The following is a 15,908-nucleotide window of genomic DNA, read 5'->3' on the forward strand; positions in this document are numbered from 1 at the left end:
CATGGAGGTAGCCCCCAAACTCTTCATGGCTGGTGTGGGGCCCTGGCCAGTGGTACTGTGTCTGGTGATTCTATTGTCAAGGGCCCCAGTCCCTGGCTGTCATGGGAGTCCATCCCATAGGTACCACTTTCCCAAGAAGAGCCCTGGAGGCTGTGGTTGGTCTAGGGGTTTAACTGTTCTCATCTCCCTTCACGTGCAGAAAAAAATCCAAAGTCCTCGCGGTGGCTCTCAAGGCTTTACATGATCCAAGTGCAAAGATCACGGCTCCCCCCAACTCTCTAAGCTTTAAAACCCCAGGTTGAAATCCCAGCTCAGCCACTAGATAGCTGTGTGACTTTGGACAGGTCCTTCAACCTTTCTGAGCTGCCATCTCCTCTAGGACAAAATGGGCCTGGTTAAAGTACTTGCTTCAAGGTTGTTGTGAGGATGAAGGGAGGGAATTCAGTGAAAAGCTCTTAGTGTGCACCTGGTGTGCGCTGAGCTCTTAGCTACCATTAACCCTTTCCTCCCTCCTCCTCTGCCCGCTAACATCCCCACTATAAATCAGTCTTAGGGCTTCCAGAGGGAGCGGCCATAGAGCCCAGGCCCCCATGAGCACACAGCAGTCCCAGTGAAAGGGCCTGTTTCAGGGTCACAAAGCCAGCCTGTGGCCCGGGTGGGACTTGAACCCAGGACTCCTACCGGAGGCCCCCACTCCTCCGCTGGTCTCACCCCAGCCCAGCCCAGAGTGGCAGGAAGAAGAACCTTCAGTTACTGCTTGGAAGTAGCTGCACAGCTTCTTCTCCGCTTTCAAGACTGAGTTAATCCTGATGAGTTAGGTCTGTTTCAGGCCCCGTGCAATCTTCCTTGCGATGCTCGTAAGATTCCTAGGGCGGCATCTGGATGGCTTCGAAGGCTCTGGCAGAAGCTGAGCCCTGCCGTCAACGGGCTGCACTACGTTTACAAGAGGCCTTTAATGCCCTGTGGTCTCGGCTTCCTTAATGGGGATTTTCCTCCCCCTCCTTTTTCTCTCCCCCTTTTGGCTTTCAGAGTGTGGTTTGGATTCCTAACAGAGAAGTCAAGACCGGAGAATCCCTTCCAGGCCCTCCCTCCCTCTCTCCCCACTGGCCAACTATGCCAAAGCCCTGGGAAAAGAAAACGTTGCTTCTAAAGGATTTCAGCGGGAAAAAGAGGGAAGCCCCATTGGGCTTCCAAAAACTCAACTGGGAATTGGCTTGTGCAGAAATTCTCCTCTGACCTTGCAAGTGAGCAGCAGATCCAGGAGCCTGGTGGGGAGGACTGGGCAGCTCCAGGTGCAGTGGCCTAACGGCCTCACTCAGATTGCAGGCTGGAGGGGCAGGGCGGGGTCCTGTGCTTGGGGCCAGCATGGGGAGGGGTCAGGCAGCATCCTCTCACCTACCTCCCCACCCCAACCTATCCCTCCCTTCTCTGGATCTCCTACACCTGTGGAGGCCTCAGTGCTCCTTAACTAGTTTTTAAAATGAGTTCTTCCCAGCACTTTGGGAGGCCAAGGCGGACGGATCACCTGAGGTCAGGAGTTCGTGACCAGCCTGACCAACATGGAGAAATCCATCTCTACTAAAAATACAAAATCAGCCGGGTGTGGTGGCACATGCCTGTAATCCCAACTACTCGGGAGTCTGAGGTAGGAGAATTGCTTGAACCCAGGAGGCGGAGGTTGCAGTGAGCCAAGATTGCACCATTGCACTCCAGCCTGGACAACAACAGCGAAACTCCGTCTCAAAAAAAAAAAAAAAAAGAGTTCTAGAGTTCTTTCTGCAACTAGGACAGGAATGATCTAAGCCTCAGCCAGAGTTTTGGCTAACCTTGAGATTGGGGGCTGGGAGGGGAACCCCATTTACCTTCCCATCTCCCTCTTTTCTTTTTTGTCCCCCAACAGGATGAGAAAGGGCAGGAGTGCCATTTTTGGAGGCTGAGGCCCTGATCCATGCAGGTTTGTGGGCCCTGCCCCCACCCTCCTGTGGTCCCCCGGGTTCCTCTGTATCTCAGACAGTCCTTCAGGGCCCTGCTCATATGGCTGGACCCCAGGTGTCATTGGGTCTGGGTATCACTCAGCTTCTGACAGACAACTGCCTTCATTAGAAAGGCCCAGAATTCCAGCCCCAGGACCACCCATCTTCTTGGCAGTCCTGAGCTTAAGTCTCCTCATGTTTTTATTTTTACACAGCCTCCCCCTGGCCTCACACATGTAGCCTGTGGCATGCGAGCAATCAAGCGACAGGCAACCAAAAAAGGGTAGGAGGCAAAGAGGCAAGGGAATACCGAATCTGTGACATCTTCCCCCAAGGAACAGCGGCGTCGCCAGTGTCTGGATAAATCACGTTTTATCTCCTTTCGAGAGGAACGCAAAGCAGAGCCGCTTCATCTTGATGATGTCGTCTGTCTGCACAGTGTCGTCCATCTGACAGGGAGATGGCCCAGCTCTCTGGCTTCAGAGAGAAGACGACGACGGAGAGCTTGAGCAAGAGTCCAGGAGAGGAACAAGAATGACCCAGCAAGCACTTCTTGAGCATCTGCTGAATGCAAAGCCTAGTGCTACATGGAGTGTAGGGGCAGACAGGAGGGGTGAGCTGCAGAGCCATTGTGGAGAGATGAGAGACACCCACAGGAAGCAGGTCACATGTGATAGGACGTGGTCACACGTTCCACTGTCTGACTTCGGCAGGGCTGGCGACCAATGCTTGTGGTGGCAGGGAAGTCGGGGATGGCTGCAGCTGTGGTTTTCATGGCCCCTGGGTCCCCTGTCTGTTCACTTCTGCCTACCAAAGGCTGCTCACCGGAGCCACGGGGGCTCTCCACCTCAGGGCTTTGTCTAGCCATGGGCACACACTCAGCCAGACGTGCTAGAGTTAACGCCCTCAGAGGCAGTCCTCAGTGACAAACAGGGAGTTGGTGGGTAGATCTCTAGCCTCCACGTGTCAGGTACTTTCTCTGTCATCTCCTGGAGCACCCCCAGCAGAATTGAGCTCTAGTTGCCCACCACGACTAACTGGCCTGATAACACTTCCTTCCCCTCCCTGCCCTTACTGTCCCACTCCCCTAACGATATTTCTTGGGATCGCCTCCAAAACAAGTCAAATCCTTATTTCTGGGGCTGCGTCTAGGGGAATAATCTAAATCAAGGTGATGGCTTTTCTGAGACTCAGACCTTGACAGAAGCAGCTGGCGTGGATTCGTGAGCAGTCTGCCTGTCTGCTCACATGCAATGGAAATGATCTTAATTGGGTCTCCTTTAATTCAAGTTATGAAAACCCATCTTCAACTCATTTAAATGAAAAAGAAAATGGTATTGTTTTATGTAGCTGAAAAGGACCAGGTCAACCCTAGTTTAGGAACAGCTACCCATATCCAGCTGCTGAAATAATGTCAAAGGGCTCTGTCGCTCCCTCCCTCCACTCGGCTTTTCAGTCACTCAAGAAGCTTTTACCAAGCACCTGTCTTGTGCCAGGCACCCTTCCTTTCTCTCATTCCTTTGCTTCTCAGGCCACTAGAGGTGCCAGCCTTTCGTCCTGCCAGCTTAGCAACCGTGGGAAAAAGCAGTCTCAGGGCTGACTCTCATTGGCCCGGATCAGGTCCCTCCCCACCGCTGAGCCAATCACTGTGACTGTGGCTGACTAGGCTGCATCCTGTGGCTACCTTTGTTGCTAGGGGGTGTGGCTAGACTTACTGACACCACAAGGACTGGGAGTGGAAGATGCCTTCTCCAGGGGAAAATTAGGTAGACTGAGGCAACAGATGCCTGTTACAGCTACAGGTGAGCACTTCATCATGTGCCAAGCTCATGGGCCCCGAAATGAGTCACAAGTGCTATAACTCACAGCAGAATGTGGCAGGTAGCCTAGGAATGGATAACGTGTTTTGGATGTTCTGGAAAGAGGGACATTATTCCCCCCTCAGCCAATCAAGGAACACCTTCTGAAAAGGGGGCTTTGGCCCTAGACATTGACAGCCATCTGGCACAGAAGTCAGTTGTGTAAGACCTTGAACATCAGACCAAGGAGTTCAGATTCTAAATTTCTCAGACTAGAAAAGAACTATGTATTGATGCATATGTTATGATTGAATGTGGCCAGCTTGGGAGAGCCAGCTGGGAAGGTCTGAGGGGCTGGCATTTCCTGTAAGCCTTGCCCATACCTGTAGAGGGGTGTCCCAGCCCAGCTGGCAGCAGCCCGTATGACTGGAGGCTTTGTGCGCAGAGAGGCCAGGGAACAGTCAGGCTGGGACAGCCATGCTTCCCTTGGTATTGCCTTGTGCCCGCCCTGGAAGGAGCCACCCACCTAAACTAAGAATAGGAATTCCTGCCCAGCTGGCAGGAACGAATGCCGATTTCTCAAGGAGGGATGGGCCTGAAAACAAAGCGTAGCATGTGGGCTGGGCTCTACTTTGTGTTGATTTGCAAGGTCACTTGAGAGCCGCACCCACTCCGGGCATTCATTGATCCTGCCATTAGATCCAGGCGAGGTGGCCTGGCCAAGTCGCTCATTGAATCCCAAGATGGCAGCCTCCAGGGCTCCTCACCTGCCAGAGAGGTCCTGGGCTCTCAGCCTAGGGCGCCTCTTACCCTCCAGGAAAGGTGACTGTTTCTCTCTTGTTTCCTTGACCATGGACTGAGATGGTGGCAGGTAGTGTTGGACTGAGATGCTGAGAAGCCAAGGGAGAGGGAAATAAGAAGGTCGCTGTGGCAGTTTTAGCCAGAATCCCCCACTCATGAGTATCTCTCTTCCAGGCAAGATCCTCTTCCGCAGAAGCCACATCCGGGATGTAGCTGTGAAGAGACTGAAGCCTATCGATGAATACTGCCGGGTAAGAGTGTGTCTGGGGCTGGGGGAGGGGCTCCGGGAGGGCTTCAGGGCGGGGGGAGGGGCCCATCTGCCTGAGTGTCCATCTGTGAAGAAAGGTTGCTGTACAGAACCCTCCTGAGGCCTGGTGTTTCCTGGCCAGAGGGGTGGGTATGGGATCACCCCGTAGCTGGGCCACCCTCTGGGACCCAAGGACCTCGGGTTCACAGCTAAGCTTCTGTGCCTGTCAGGACATATCCATGTTTCCAAAACACTGTTTGAAGTCACTTCCTCTGGGAAGTGAACTGAGCTCTGGAGCTAAGTCAAAGAGCCTCCTTCCAAAGGGCTGCTTGCTTCTCTATGTAAGATTTTGCTGGACATAGAAGAACTATTTCTTTGAATTCCTGTTGGGATGTTGTTGGGATCAGTTCAATAGCATCAGCAGTACACATTTGTTTATTCACCTAAATCTTGGTAACTACAAATGTTCATATACACATCTTTACAGATGCAGGTGTTCACACAAACACACACGCACATGCACATTAACACAGCCAGTGCCAAAGAGCAGGCAGGAGAAGGACAGCAGTGTCATGAGCCAGAGCCCACCTGTCTGTCTTTGATTAGAGCCCAGCGCTCCTGCAGTGAGCATGAGTGGCTACCAGGGGATGAGCAGCCCTCAGTTTCCGTGGCACATGGCCTCTGGAGGGCCAGACTTCCCGGGTTGGAAGCCCTGACTAATTTCATGAACTTGGGCAAGTTGCTGAACTTCCCTGAGCCTCTGTTTTCACATCCGTCCGATAGGGAGAAGAACACACAGGGTGCCTCCACATGGTGGTCAGGAGGATGGAATGAGCTGGCACATTGTAGGGGCAACAGCACAGCGTCTGGCTCAGAGGAAGCATTCAGCAGATGCTTTTGTTATTATTTTTACAAAGGGCAAACAATTTGTATTAAATAAACTAGCAAATGAAAACGTTTTATTATTTTTAAAATTTTGTTTATTTATTTATTTATTTATTTATTTATTTATTTATTTATTTATTTTGATGGGACAAAGTCTTGCTCTGTGGCCCAGGCTGGAGTGCAGTGGTGTCATCTCGGCTCACTGTAACCTCTACCTCCTGGGTTCAAGCAATTCTCATGCCTCAGCCTTCCGAGTAACTGGGATTATAGGAGCGTGCCACCAGGCCTGGCTAATTTTTGTATTTTTATTAGAGATGTGGTTTTGCCGTGTTGGCCAGGCTGATCTCAAACTCCTGGCCTCAAGTGATCTGCCCACCTTGACCTCCCAAAGTGCTGGGATTATAGGCGTGAGCCACTGCGCCCAGCCATATTTTTAACACGTTTTTGAGAGAGGGTCTCGTTCTGTTGCCCAGGCTGGTGAAAAGGCTTTATTAAAAGCAAATAAAAAGTTAAAAAGCAAATAAAAAATAAAAACAAGCAAATAAAAAAGCAAACATGAAATAATTTAATGTTTCTACTGGGCACCATTGGCTTTAGTAGAGCTAGAATTTTGTAGTTAAATGAAACCCACTGTGGTTCCTGACTCAAAAATCTTGAGAAGATGTGGTATAATGTGTTATAATGTGGCAAATGTATAAAATTTCACAAGTGCTGGTATTAGTGTGTCAGAAGGAGAAGAGCTGGAGTCGAATCCCGGTGCCCACTTACTAGCTATGTGACCTTGGGCAAGCTGCTTTGCCTCTTTGAGCCCTAGTTTCCTCAGCTGTAAAATGAATATAAAAACACTATCTCACATGGGGACTGAGTAGGAAGAATGTATATCACAGTGTCCTCATACAGAGCTGTTGCAGGAAGGCCAGGAGTTCAAGACCAGCCTGGGCAGCATAGCGAGACCTCACCTCTCCAAAAAAAAGTTTAAAATTAGCCAGGCCTGGTAGCACACACCTGTAGTTTAGGTGAGAGGACTGCTTGAGCCAGGAGGTCAAGGCTACGGTGAGCTATGATCATGCCACTGCACTCCAACCTGGGTAACAGGAAACGATCCTGTCCCTAAATAAATAAATAGATAAATAAATATGTTTAAATAAGAACCAACATGCTAAATGTATTAACTGGTATTCCCAAGCCTATAGGAAGAAAAGACAATGTAGTCTCCATTAAACTGAAGTTTGAATTTCGTGACTGTGCACGTTATACTTGGATCACATGTTCTGCCTTGTTTTAAAAGGATGCCCCAATGCTGGATTCCCTTAAGCTAGAAACTTCTCTGCTTCAGACCAATATTCATTTTTCTCTTTAACGGGTATTCACTGTTTCTGGTTAAATTGATGGCTGTAGCCTGAGCTTTTATTTCTCTTTATTCCTTTCTCAAGAAGTTAAATAAATGGGCAAAGCTAATGGAGGAGGGGGCATTGGACGGGAGGAAGGCTTTTCCTGTTGGGATTTATAGCTCCGATTAGCCAGCCCAAGGCATCTGCAGCTGGGCTCCTTGGAAATATTGTCTGCTGGATCATCCGGAGGAGGAAGTGATAGCATCTTATCTCCTGGGATCAGGCTTTGAACAGGACTCCTGATACAGAGGGGCTCTGGAGCTCCAGTGTGCCGTGGGTAGCTGGGGGAGCCATTGAAGTGGGGTCTGCAAGAGGAGGGGCCTCCTAACCTCATTAGCACAGATGGAAACTGCCCAGAGCCAGACAAGGAACGGGGCCATGGGCCCACCAAGCAGACAGCCATCTATCTCACAGGCAGTGATTTACTCTGAGAATGGCGGGGGTGGGGCAGTACAGAGTGACCTTTAATTCTGCGGAACTAGGAAGCTGGGATCTGTGGTCTGATTGTCTGAGAAACCCACTGACCTTGGAATGGTCTTTAGGGACAAGTCCATGGCCACTGCCACCCAGCTTTGCATTTCACAGCTTGCCTCCAGATAGGCCACTGAGCATCACTGCTGACCCCAGCCAGCTTCACAGCCAGTGCCGTGTGCAGTCCGCTCCACGGCCAGCCCTTCCCTTGTCTCTACCTGCCCTTGTCTACATACTGCCTGGAACCTCTGGAGTCTCTACTTATAGTGCCCTGCATAGCCCACCTGCTTGACTGGCCATCTTCCTTGGACCTGCTAGACAATGTGGGCTCAGAATCTGGGGTTTGATAGGAATTCACATGCACCCAAAATTGTGCAGCTGGCTCTGCACACCGAGCAGCCAGCTCCCTGCAAGGACTCAGACATGGAAAGTCTGACCATGCAGTGGACCTCCCCAGACTTCGGGCTCCCTGCCCTTGCTGGCCAGCCAGTCCCACCACCTAATGGCGGTTTCACAGCCCAATCTCAGTGTTAATTTTTAACATATAAGCAGCAGATTGGATGGGAATCACGGAAAATTTACCACATGCCGACTGAGTGATCGTTTTATGTGGCACTTGAGGGTCAGGTGTCTATGAAGAGGGGTTCCAAAGGCATTTCTTTAACTTCATAAATTAATTTAAAGGACAACATGGTAATGCAGTTAATATTTAATGGTCTGGGACCTCAACAAGTTGAAGACTTTCATCAGACTAACAAAAGTAAGCTCTGCCATAGAGGCTTGGACTCACAATTTTTTAAGTGGCTCTAGTTACCCCATTCCTAGGGGTGAAATACATGTTTGCAGTATTTGTCCAGGGGATAAAATAAATATTCTAGGGAGGGGTTCAGAGAGGAGTGTGGGAGAGTGTTCGAGAATGATCAACTCACCCTTTGACATGTTAATGGCATTTATACAAGTCTCCACTTCCTGGTTGGTACGACTAGAATTTTTTTGCTGCTCAAATAGCTGAGCTTGTTTCTATTACTTGTCTGTCTATGACACATTTGATTTCAGGGATCAACGGCTTTCTTTGTAGGAGGGAAGAGGGACTGGGTGCGGTCAGACTTAGGGGCAGGAAGTCTGAGCCCAACAAGAGGTCAGCACTAAAGGGTAAGGATCCCCTGACCCTCCCCCCTGCACCTCACAGACTCATTCATTTTTATTCCCACTTCCCAGACTTGAAAACTGAGGCTATTGCATGGCAGTGGTTCCTAGTCCCAGGTATTCTCCCTTCCACCTGGGATTTTCTGCCACAGCCAATCATTGGCTCTCCCCTTGGGGAGAGTAACGTTGTTCTTGTGGTCCTTGTTCTGAAAGCAGACCTGGCCCAGGAGAGGCCTTGCCAATGGGGAGACTTAGGCAGAGGCCAAGGCCGATGTGTTCATGAGGGGCCTCCTGAGTGGCCTGGTGCTCTGGGGAAACCCAGGTAGTAGAATCTCACCATCTCCCTGACAGACCCAGGAGAAGGAGGAGTTTCTAGGCTGAGATAAAGCAGATCATGTCCCTTTTCTCCTTAAAGACCTTCAGAAGGCTGGGCACAGTGGCTCATGTCTGTAATCCCAGCACTTTGGGAGGTCAAGGTGGGCATATATATATATATTTTTTTGAGACGGAGTCTTGCTCTGTCGCCCAGGCTGGAGTGCAGTGGCACAATCTCAGCTCACTGCAAGTGCTGCCTCCCGGGATTCACACCATTCTCCTGCCTCAGCCTCCCGAGTAGCTGGGACTACAGGCACCTGCCACCACACCCAGCTAATTTTTTTGTATTTTTAGTAGAGACGGGGTTTCACCACGTTAGCCAGGATGGTCTCGATCTCCTGACCTCATGATCCGCCTGCCTCGGCCTCCCAAAGTGCTGGGATTACAGGTGTGAGCCACCGTGGCCGGCCAAGGTGGGCATATTGCTTGAGCCCAGGGGTTCGAGACCAGCCTGGGCAACATGGTGAAACCCCATCTCTACAAAAAATACTAAAAGTAGCTGGGCATGGTAGTGCATGCCTGTAGTCCCAGCTATTGGGGAGGCTGAGGTAGGAGGGTCACTTGAGCCTGGGAGGCAGAGGCTGCAGTGAGCCATGACTGCACCACTGCACTCCAGCCTAGGCAACATAGTGAGACCCTATTTCAAAATAAAAACGGGCCTCCTTCAGAGGAGTCCCGCTGCCCCTGAGAATATGTGAACACCTCAGCCAGGCCCTCTGTGGGCTGGTTCCAAGTGCTGCTGGGGCCTCAGCTCCTACCTCTTTCTTCCATACCCCGCAGTCTAGTTCAGCAGACACGAGGCCATCCTCGACTAGCCAGGCCTGCGCCCCTGAGCCTGCGCTGGTCCCCTGCCTGGGTGCACATTCAGCTTCCACAGTGAGCTCTTCCATAAGCCTCATGACTCCCCAGGAAAAGCTGATCACTCCTGCCATTCTGCCCCCAGAGGACTGCGCCCACCCCCACTCTGCGCATTTCTCCTCTGAGGGAGGGTGGCTTCTGTGTGTCCGTCTTCTCCCAGACTGCGAGCTCCTTGAGGGCCACATTTGTCATCTCTGTGTCTTCACTAATAAACAGGAAGCCCAGCCCTAAGGGGGTGTCCAGCCAATGCCTGATGACAAGATGGAAAGATCACAAGTAAATAGAACTTCCTCAGAGAGTGACATATCCCCCAGGCCCTGATGTACTAAGATCCCTTGTGAAATGGCTTGAACTACTACCAAGAATTAGACACCATTTACATTTCAAGGGGAGTCACTGCTCAGATCCGTCAAAAAGAAAACCCATGTGTTTTGAATACTCTGATTTCAGAAGTTCAGTGAAACCCCAGCTTTCTAGATGGTGACCTAGGAAGAACAGTCCAGGCAGGTTAGAGGCAGCCCCAGAGGTGGGGCTGGAAGGACACGGGTGGGACGCCAAAGGGGCAGGATGCCAGCCCCCTTGTGCCACACGTCCAACTCCACCCAGAGCGGCCGGGCTTTTACCCATAAGATTTCCAGGGATTAGAAACTGATGCTTTAAAAAAAAAAAAAAAATCAGTGTGCAGGAAGAAGCATTTAAAAAAAAACAAAAAACAACAACAAAAAAAAAAAACAAGAAAATAAAGTGATGCTGCTGAAAAGAGAGGAGCAATCGAGCCTGTGTAAAAAGTGGACTCCCATGGTGTTTTGCCAAATGCAGAGCTTTGCTTTTTGTCCTGACGCAGGCATTACCCAGAGTGGTGGGCTTTGTGGAGGATGACCGTTTCGAAGCAGAGGGTCTGAGCACAGTCTGCCTGGGCCCCCTCCTGTGCCACTTGTATGTACAAAGACCAGACTTGTGCCCACCGAATCTGAGTGGAGGTCTCAGAGACACACAATGCAGCCACCCTCTCCCTTGTCTACACCTGCACCATTGGCCATGATGACACTCGGTGCTAAGTGGTAGCTCATGTCATGGCCCCCAGAAAATGGTCTTGAGGGGTAGGAGCTGGAGACTGCAGGACAGTTTAGGACTGGAAGAGGGGAAGCTGGCAGGGTTAACTGATGACAAAACCTGAATGGCTCTTCAGCACCTCATTACTAGTCCCCCCTGACCCAGGTACCCACTACCCCAGCCCTTTTCTGCGTGCCATTTCTGTAGATCTGCTCTCAGCCAGCTCACTGACCCCTGTGTACACAGTTTACTAAGTACACATTTACTGAGTGTACTCTTCACCAGCCACTGTGCTAGGCTTCTCGTATTCATCTCACTTAACTTCCTAACAGCTAGGTAGGTGCCACATCGCATCCCAGAGCTCAGAGAGGGCAGGTAATGCATCCAGCCTCACACAGCCCATAAATGGCAGAGCCAGGACCCAAACGCGCATCTGCCTGCAGCCCTGAGGTCCTGAGGCTCTGAGGCCCTGACTTTACCACCACATGGCATACATATGAATGTCTCATGGCAGAATTTTAGACCTAAGCTGGGGTTGCTAACCCTGATATGCCTGTTATCTGGCCCCTACCCTGCTGTTCTCAGAACGTCTGGGCTTGGGGGTGCCCTGGCCCTGGCCGTCATCAGCCCAGGCTGCGGGGACTCACTGCTCAGCACCACCCTCTCCTGCCAAATGATTTTGGCCAGAGCTGAGCTTTGGCAGCAGCTCTGATGGAAGCTGCTCTGGGCTGAGAGCCTCTTGTCAGCCTGAAATCAGGACGAGCCCTCCACGCGGCTCCCCTCAAGGCTCCCTGTTAAATAAAGATGCCATGGTTGTTCCACCAAAAGGCCTCTTTGTCTGAGGCCCTCATGGCCCACGCGTCCTCTGCCTCTAGAATGTGGTCTCTGTCGTCATGAAGAGCCCCTCTGTTCCCTGCCAGGGCTGGGTGAGCCGTGGCCGGCCAGGGTCTGCGCTTAGGGTGGATGGCAGCACACTGAGCTGGGAGGGCACTAGCGCTCTGGGCCGCTGCAACCCTCCCTCTCCCACCCTGTGTCCCTCCCTCTCCCTTTCAGGGTGGTCACCCGGCAATGACTCTCTGCACACAGCTGGGATTCCTGGTAATAGTTTCCTCCTGCCTTCTGCCCATCCCAACCCTATTGGTGCTCCCTCCTGAGGCCCCCTGTCCTCCCTGAATTTCTCTCCCTCCCTCTCACTCCCTGTCTGTCTCTCTCCTTAGTTTTTCAGTTCCTTTTCCTTCTACCTTCCCAAGGAGAACACAGCATAGACAGTGTGCGTTAAATGAGGACTTGAACACTCTGGGGGCATGCTCCACCCATCTGACCTTCACAGCTTGGGCTTGGATTCTGCCCCTCTCCTCACTTATGGCTTCACCCCCAGCAGCCTCAGTATCCATGTCTACCTCCAGGACAAAATGGGGTGACATGTCATTAGATTTGCTCTCTCTCATCCCTGTAAAACCAGGCACAGCCCCATATGCAGCACACATTGCAAAGCCCTCACTGTTTGGTGGATGACTGGAGGAGTCAAGGGGCCAAGGGCAGGGCCTGACACGTAGCTGCTCATTTAATGTTAATTTTCCTTTTCTGTTTCTTGCCTGTTGATGGAGATGTGTTATGTTAGAGACCCTTGGAGAGCCGTGAACCCTGAAAGGAATGACTGGGAGTTACATCGTGCTCTCCTATCTGCTATGGTCTGGTCTTGTCTCATCTTGCCTGGGTGTGGGTTTGGCATCGAGAAGGGCCCATCTTGATAGGATGCCTGGTGCTAGATGGCACACTTGCGTTGTTATCTAACCAGCTCAGAGGACAGCTAAACCATTACTTTCCTCTTCCTCAATATTATCATTCTATGGGTGCAACCTAAGATTATATGTGGGTTTTTTGCCCCACTATCATGTCCCATGGCTACTGGATATTGGGCTTATAGACATGGAAACCTTCACTACCTTATCCACTTTTCATTCATTCATTTCTTTAAACAAGTATTAATCAAGTGCCTGCTCTGTCAGGTACCCTACTAGGATCTGGGGACAGAAGTCAACCGAACAGATTAAAATCCCTGCCTGCCGGGAGCTTACCTTCCAGTGAGTCTTCCCCACCCTCCAGGGGTGCCTGTGGGCAGGCCACGTGGTCTCCCTGCACCTCCGTCTCCTCACCTGTAGTATGGGGATGGGAATTGTGCCCTCATGAGGATTTCCTGGAACAACACTCACAGACTCACTGTACTTGGCCCAGGAGCCGCTGGATCCAGGCATTGCATCTGAAGCTGGTCGTGGTGTGTGAGGTTTCGGGAGGCAGGGGCATGGGACAGGGTCGTGTCTTACACACCGGGGGACTTCTCATCAGGAGTGTCTCACAAGCCCTGTGTTTGTTGACTCCTCCAGTCCTGGGTTTTTCTGTCTTCTCCTGGCTCTAGCCCTTGTCTCACTGTCCCCCGTCCCTCAGCCCTGCTTTGGCAGTGTTCTCTCCTGTCTGTTTGGACCAAGGGATCCTTCCTTGCCCCAGCATTTCTCCCCATACTAAATTGAGGGGCCCAGAAAGCGGGGCTATACCTGGCCTCACCCTACACCCCCAACCCCTCCATGTCAGACCTGGCCAGGTCAGGGTGCTGCATGCTGGTGTGCAGCATGAACTCTGACTACCTTCTTTTTATTTGATTGTATTGTATTTATTTATTTTTTTGAGACAGAGTCTTGCTCTGTTGCCCAGGCTGGGGTGCAGTGGCGTGATCTCAGCTCACTGCAACCTCCGCCTCCTGGGTTCAAGAGATTACCCTGCCTCAGCCTCCCGAGTAGCTGGCATTACAGGTACCCTCCACCACACCTGGCTAATTTTTTGTATTTTTAGTAGAGACAGGGTTTCTCCATGTTGGACATGGCTGGTCTCCAACTCCTGACCTCAAGTGATCTGCCCACCTCGGCCTCCCAAAGTGCTGGGATTACCGGCATGAGCCACCGCGCCCGGCCTAACTCTGACTACCTCCTGACCTAGTGCATCACCTTCCAGCTGCAGACTCTCCTTATGCCTGGATGACAAGCTCCCAGCTGGCCCACACACTTGCCATGACTACTGTTTCCCATAGAATGCCCACTGCTCCTCTCTGCTTGTCCAAACCCTGCAAACTCCACTAGCCATGCTCATGCCCACTCTTCTAAGAAACCTTTCCACACTCTTCAGTTTACATTGTTTCTCCAGGCATCCTCAGCTTGGCCTGAAACAAGGCCCTGCTAGTCATGCCCCAGCCTACCTCCTATGGCCCTTCTCCCTTGCTCTGGGCCCTCAGGCCACACTGGCGTTCATTCATCTCCTGGAACCAACATGCTTGATCGCTCTACCTCCACCTTGACCAGTTAATTGTTACCCATGCTTCAGAACTTAGCTTTAAAGAGTCCTTTGTGAAACACTGGCTCCCCATCTTCCACATCTTCTTGGGTTCTATCAAACTCCATCATAGTGCTGTGTTGTCCTTGGCAGCAATTACCAACTTTGTCATGAAATAATTAATTTTGTGGTCGGTGTTTAGGGAGTGTGAATGCCTGGTGTAGCTGGAGCATGGCTAGTGGGAGACAAGGCTGGGAGGATATGACCTTGGACTGTTGGGTTAGGGATCTTGGACTTACTCTGTGTGCAGAAGGGAATTCCCTCAGGGTTCCAGCAGAATGACTAGCTCTTGAGGACCCTAAGACCCAGGGTTCCAGGGTTCAGTGGTCTTTTTTTTTTTTTTTTGAGCTGGTTGACTGGCTGGTTGGATGGTTGGTTGGTTGGTTGACTGGATGGTTGATGGGTAGGTTGATTGGATAGCTGGTTAGAGTTTTTTTGTTGTTGTCTTGTTGGTTTGTTGATTAATTGGCTGGTTGGTTAGTTGGTCAGTTAGTTAGCTGGCTAGTTAGTTGAGAGAAATGGATAGAAGGAAGGGAAGGAGGGAGGGAGGAAGGAAGGAAGGAAGGAAGGAAGGAAGGAAGGAAGGAAGGAAGGAAGGAAGGAAGGAAGGAAGTTTGGTTGTTTCATTCATTATTTGATTGGTTGATTTTTTTTTTTTTTTTTTTTTTTGAGGCGGAGTCTCACTCTGTCCCCCTGGCTGGAGTGCAGTGGCGCGATCTCGGCTCACTGCAAGCTCCGCCTCCCAGGTTCCCGCCATTCTCCTGCCTCAGCCTCCCGAGTAGCTGGGACTACAGGCACCCGCCACGGCGCCTGGCTAATTTTTTGTATTTTTAGTAGAGACAGGGTGTCACCGTGGTCTCGATCTCCTGACCTTGTGATCCGCCCGCCTCGGCCTCCCAAAGTGCTGGGATTACAGGCGTGAGCCACCGCGCCCGGCGGTTGATTTGTTGATTAGTTTTCTGGGTGGACAGATGGGTGGCTGGTTGACCATGTCTTCCATGGCACAGTTCTTGATCCTCTCTGTCACTGTTGGTGCAAGGTGACACTGTCTTGGTTTCCCTGTTCCCAAGTTCATCACACCTAATGCCCTTTCCTCCTGTCTTTCCACAGGCACTTGTCCGGCTGCCCCCACACATTTCACAGTGTGACGAAGTCTTCCGGTTTTTTGAGGCTCGACCCGAGGATGTCAACCCTCCAAAAGAGTACGTAATAACTCAGGCCTCTCCCATGTGCTAGGGAGGCATGGGCTAAAGCGGTGGTCAGCCTGGGGAGGCTGGGGCTGTGGGAACACAAGCAGAAGGAGAGCTAGCAGGGCCAGCCGATCTAAAGAACAGTGGTCCAAATGAATGGGGGACATTATTCCCCAGGCTCCTAGTGTCAGAGCCCACTCTTCATTTTCCTTTACCCCAGGGCTGCAAAGCGAGAGTGTCTCTGCATTTGTGGAGCAGATTTTCCTACAAACTCTTTCTGACTCACAGGGTTATTACAAGGAGCAGATGAGATAACCCAAAATATAATGGACATGCCA

At 51.2% G+C, this 15,908-nt stretch overlaps 1 protein-coding gene across 4 annotated transcripts in view; it reads left to right on the plus strand.

Annotated features, from left to right (window-relative positions):
• The window catches only part of LOC105478319 (SH3 and PX domains 2A), a 250,954-nt gene that overhangs the window by 113,067 nt on the left and 121,979 nt on the right, over positions 1-15,908 (plus strand). For all 4 annotated transcript variants that reach the window (XM_011735447.2, XM_011735444.2, XM_011735445.2 and 1 more), the window contains 2 exons: positions 4,748-4,824; positions 15,491-15,582. In XM_011735447.2, the coding sequence (XP_011733749.1) occupies positions 4,748-4,824; positions 15,491-15,582 (169 nt within the window). The remainder of the gene's footprint in view (positions 1-4,747; positions 4,825-15,490; positions 15,583-15,908) is intronic.

Source organism: Macaca nemestrina, chromosome 9 (assembly GCF_043159975.1).
Source record: "Macaca nemestrina isolate mMacNem1 chromosome 9, mMacNem.hap1, whole genome shotgun sequence".
Lineage (NCBI taxonomy): Eukaryota > Metazoa > Chordata > Mammalia > Primates > Cercopithecidae > Macaca > Macaca nemestrina.